This window comes from Arachis duranensis, chromosome 4 (genome assembly GCF_000817695.3).
Source record: "Arachis duranensis cultivar V14167 chromosome 4, aradu.V14167.gnm2.J7QH, whole genome shotgun sequence".
Taxonomy (NCBI): Eukaryota; Viridiplantae; Streptophyta; class Magnoliopsida; order Fabales; family Fabaceae; genus Arachis; species Arachis duranensis.
Window position 1 is genome coordinate 63,995,158 of NC_029775.3, and position 5,233 is coordinate 64,000,390.

The following is a 5,233-nucleotide window of genomic DNA, read 5'->3' on the forward strand; positions in this document are numbered from 1 at the left end:
AAATTAAAACTTACTTTATTTAATATTTATTAATTATTATAATAATTAATAAATATTAAATAAAATAAAGTTTAACTGATTTTAATTAATTTTTTTTGTTATTAAATATTTTTATATTTATCAAAGAAAATACAAAGAATTAATTTTTAATTAATTAATATTAATAAATTTTAAAGTTTATATTTATAATTTAAAATTAATAGTTTATGATTTTATAATCTAAAATTAAAATAAATAAATTAATTTTAAAGTTAATTAATGTTAGTTGAAAAAAAATAGTTCCCTAATATATTCCTCATACTTGCCGTACCACAAATCATCAAAATTCTCGCTTCATATTATACTCAGAAATATAATTCTTTCTTTAACTAACTCCATCACGTTCTGAAGTTCCTTTTCATAGTTCTAAGGAATCGACCACCATGTTCTACGTACGTAGATGAGATCTCTTAAAAAATGCTCGAAGTCTATGTATTGTATTGGCCAGCTGAAGCACGTGCAAATGTCTTGAGATCCGGCCATATCGCTCATAATAAATTTCTTGTTTTTTATTTCTATCCAAAAAAGATATTCCAATCACAATTCCTATATTGATACCTAAAATTCTAAATTCGAAGTTTCATAACATCATTTGACGAATCACTTTTCCTTAACTAAACAGATGACTTAATTAATTTCCTCCTTATTATTAATTAATTATCCATGTCTGCTTTGATAAAATATGTCCTTTTTTTTAATTTTATTCTCACTTTTTCTAAATTTATCAAGTGCACTATCAATTCCAAATTAATCTGAGAGTAAATATGCCCGGGAATACGTTGTAGCAACCAAGGCAATAATATTATTTGCCAACAAACAACAGTTGGTAGGTGTGCATCAATTTAAACATCAAACTATCATTAATTAGATCAAATTATGGATTCTATTCATCATCCATAATTTTTCATTCTTTAAATTTAAAGTGTCTAAGTAGCCAGTAACTTTAGTTTGAAAGAACATTTTTTCCAATTACTTGAAATTCTTCCAAATCCCAGGGGATTATTCAATACCAGTGGATCACTATTATAGATCATGGATAAATTAGTTGCATGCATCATCCATTTCTCACAGATCATAAGGTCCTAATTGCAGTCACATACCAACAGAGTAAACTTTGTGCATGTTATTATCAAACGCCTTTAACCCTCCTTATTATCTTTTAATTCCTTCCATCACCTATAGAGAACAAAACACAATGTTCAACTAACACAGATTATCAAAAGAATTATGCTGTCTCCACAACCTCCCTCGTGGGGAAGCCATATGGATGGGCTACCTGTCTCCAGCTTCTCCAGCCTGTCTATAAGAACACATCAGATCTAATTTAATTTCACTTTACCGCAACACGCTTTCTATACATAGCTTGTATTTTTATTTTTTGGCTCATCTAGGAAGCTAGTATCTGACACATCTACATTATTCAACGAGACCTCCATGAGCCTAATAAATGAAAATGACTTATATTCAGGAATTAATTAATAAATATTTTGGCTTGCACCACCGACACCCAAGGTACATAAACTATGCAAAAACAAACCCCCCAAACCACCACCACCACCGCCACGACGTTGGCATTTATTTGTAGTAGGGAAAATGAGGTAAGATGCCAACCCCCCGATTTTCCGTATGCACCATATCATTCTATCCGTATTCGTGATTAATGTAGACCCACATGATCTAGTCTCATCCGTGGTTGGTCTGTGGCTTCGATAATGTAATCACTGTTCAAACATGTGATTTTGTACAGTGTAAGCCTGAACTTCCTTATTAAACAATTTTTAAGCATTTAATTGAGTTTGATATTTTAATTCACTTTTAAATGTTATCGCTCAAATGTTTATTACGCTGGCATTGGAATAATTTAACATTCTTTAATGAGGAAACTATATATTAGCGTTAAGATAATTATATTTAGATTCTTTTTATAAAATATATAGAAAACATATGTTGATATGTACGATAAGGTCCTACTACTAGTTATACGAAATTATGATGAATTATCAATTTTGTCAATTTCTGTTTTCAAAAAAATTCTCTATTAAAGAAAATGATAAAATAAAGAAATATATGATATTTTCAATGAAAAGTGTTAGGAGTTAGCACTTTTGTTAAATTATGTCCAACACTTAACCAAGAAAATTGAACGATTCTACATCATTAGATCAGTCTTATGCCATTAAAAACATCACTAATGACTAATTGATGACTAAAAGCCACAAAATCTAATGGCCTCTAAACTTTCTTATATTCAATTAATGCATACTGCTAACACTATATTAAGTAGATTTAAATTTAATATTTTTATACTGTCAATCCTATTTGGGAGGTATTCCTTGTATGCTATGCTTTTTTCTTTACTATTTGAATATAATTATGCTTAGTGTATATTAAAATTAATTATTAATATAAAATATATTAAAATATAAATATATTAAAAATAAATTAAATTAATTTATATATAATCTTTTAATAATTAATTTTTTTATGTGCACTACATAATACTTTTAATTTTTAAATTAGAGAGTATTTTAATTATTTTGGATATATAATTTAACAAAATGAAATCATCCAAAAGATCATAAATAATGCATAATTATTAAAGGTGGTGATTACGTTATTGTTAAAAAAGTGCATATGATATCATTTTTTTATTCTTTTATTTTGGGAACAGGAGCATCCGCAATCACACGGTAAGAAGGAATCTGAACTTCTTCTCATGTGGGACCGGGAACCCAATAGACGACTGCTGGCGCTGCGACCGCCGCTGGTACCTCCGACGCAAGCGCCTCGCCACCTGCGCCATTGGCTTCGGCCGCAACGCCATTGGAGGCCGCGACGGCCGGTACTATGTCGTCACGGACCCATCCGACGACGACGCCGTGAACCCGAAGCCCGGCACCCTCCGCTATGCCGTGATCCAAGACAGGCCTCTCTGGATCGTGTTCAAGCGCGACATGATCATCACACTCAAGCAAGAGCTCATCATGAACAGCTTCAAGACAATCGACGGCCGCGGCTTCAACGTCCATATCGCCCACGGTGCCTGCATCACCGTCCAGTTCGTCACCAACATTATCATCCACGGCATCCACATCCACGACTGCATCCAAACCGGTAACGCCATGGTTCGCAGCTCTCCTTCGCATTACGGCTGGAGAACCCTCGCTGACGGTGATGGCATCTCTATCTTCGGCGCCAGCCATATCTGGATTGACCATAACTCCCTGTCTAATTGCTCTGATGGGCTTATTGATGCCATTATGGGATCTACTGCCATTACAATTTCTAACAACTACTTCACTCACCACAATGAGGTAATACAATGTTAAAAACTGTTTTCCTCAAATTAGGAATTAGGATGGTTGCTTAGCTTGGATTGAAATATTTTGTTTCAGGTTATGTTACTGGGCCATAGTGATTCTTATGTAAGAGACAAGCAGATGCAAGTCACCATTGCTTATAACCATTTTGGGGAGGGTCTAGTCCAAAGGATGCCAAGGTAACTAGTACTGAAAGTTTTCTCCAAAGTCATGATGATGATGATGATGGTGATGTTTATTATTATTAATTGATATTCTCATATTGGTAAATCATCTTGGATTAGGTCACTTAAATCTTGGGATTTCTTAATTTCTGTTTTATATTTGTTATTTTAAATTCCCATTTTTTGTTATCTTATATTAGTGCTGGGCTCCGGGAGGTCCATTTTAAAATTGACAGCATTAGGCCTGAAAAGGTAAATAATGTGTTCGTCCAACAAAAAGCTCATTAATGAGAAGAGAGTCCCAAAGTATACCCAAATAAAGAATGAAATAGAATTTTTTTTCTTTAATAAATTAATGATAATAATAATAAATTGAGTGAGTTTGAAAAAAGATGGTAATTGAGTGACAAATAATTCTGCATGCTTCTGAAACTTGTGCTAGCAATGGATTAATTTATCATCGGAATTGCAGGTGTAGACATGGATATTTTCACGTGGTAAACAATGATTATACCCACTGGGAAATGTATGCAATTGGTGGCAGTGCCGATCCCACAATTAACAGCCAAGGCAATAGATACCTTGCCCCTCTGGATCATTTTGCTAAGGAGGTAATTAACTTGGTTACTTAGTCCTAAGCGTGTACATTAACATTAATTAGCAGTGGCATTCAGTTGATCATGATGTTTGAAACAAAACTTTTATCATTGAAACGTGGGAAAACGGATCTTCACAGGTGACAAAGAGAGTATTAACAACAGAATCCACATGGAAAAAATGGAATTGGAGGTCTGATGGAGACCTTATGTTGAATGGTGCCTATTTCACTTCATCAGGAGCAGGAAATGCAGCTAGCTATGCTAGAGCCTCAAGTTTGGGGGCCAAATCTTCTTCTTTGGTTGGAACTCTTACGTCTGCTGCTGGTGTTCTTAACTGCCGGAGGGGTTTCATGTGTTAATAATATGCAAACACTATCAGCCACCAATAGAAACAAAGGAAAACTCAATTAGGAAAAGTGAAAAATATTAAATACAGAAGAGAGAGAGAGAGAGAGAGATGTAGGAAAGGAATGCAGAAAGAAAGTTCCTACTTTCCATTCCTTCTCTTATTATTGCGTTGTTACAGATATATTGAGTGAGATTGCAGCAATTGGTCATACCTACTGTTCCTTACTTTTTCTTTTCACTAGTTAGATATTGGAAAAAGATTGTACATTTTATGTCAAATGTTATCAAATTGTTTAACAATTAAATCAAACTTGATAAGATTGAAGTCATCACCGCCTCTAAGCATTCAAGTTAATTAAACATTGTCTCTTCAAGGTTGTTGCTACAAATGATTCTTGAAGATTAAAATCTTTTAACTAGTCATAGATATATCTTAGTTATTAATGTTGTAAATATATTATGGTTGCATTGTTTATCAAACTTAATCTCATACAAAAAAGAACGATGAACTTCAAATCTTTATATATTGGTTCAAAAGCATATGCAAAAGAATTAAATGATAAGCTGATACACTCTAACATATTTATGGGTTTGTTTTTGACAAAAATAAAAAGGCTTCTGATCACTGTTGACCATGAAGTGGAGCCGGGTTATCACTCTTAAGCTTTTTAATTTGTTTTGGACAAAAATGGGATGGCTTTTGACCGTTGTTGATCATGAAGTAGAGCTTTAGAAACATTGGAGAAAATTAGTTGGCAAATAA

General features: G+C 33.2%; 1 protein-coding gene across 1 annotated transcript in view; it reads left to right on the forward strand.

The window, feature by feature from the left end:
• LOC107484070 (probable pectate lyase 8) overlaps positions 1–4,739 on the forward strand; it is a 6,608-nt gene extending 1,869 nt beyond the window's left edge. The window contains exons 4-7 of the mRNA XM_016104682.3: positions 2,711–3,353; positions 3,435–3,538; positions 3,996–4,134; positions 4,260–4,739. Coding sequence (XP_015960168.1) covers positions 2,711–3,353; positions 3,435–3,538; positions 3,996–4,134; positions 4,260–4,481 — 1,108 coding nt within the window. The 3' untranslated portion in view covers positions 4,482–4,739. The remainder of the gene's footprint in view (positions 1–2,710; positions 3,354–3,434; positions 3,539–3,995; positions 4,135–4,259) is intronic.
• The last annotated feature ends 494 nt before the right edge of the window (positions 4,740–5,233 follow it).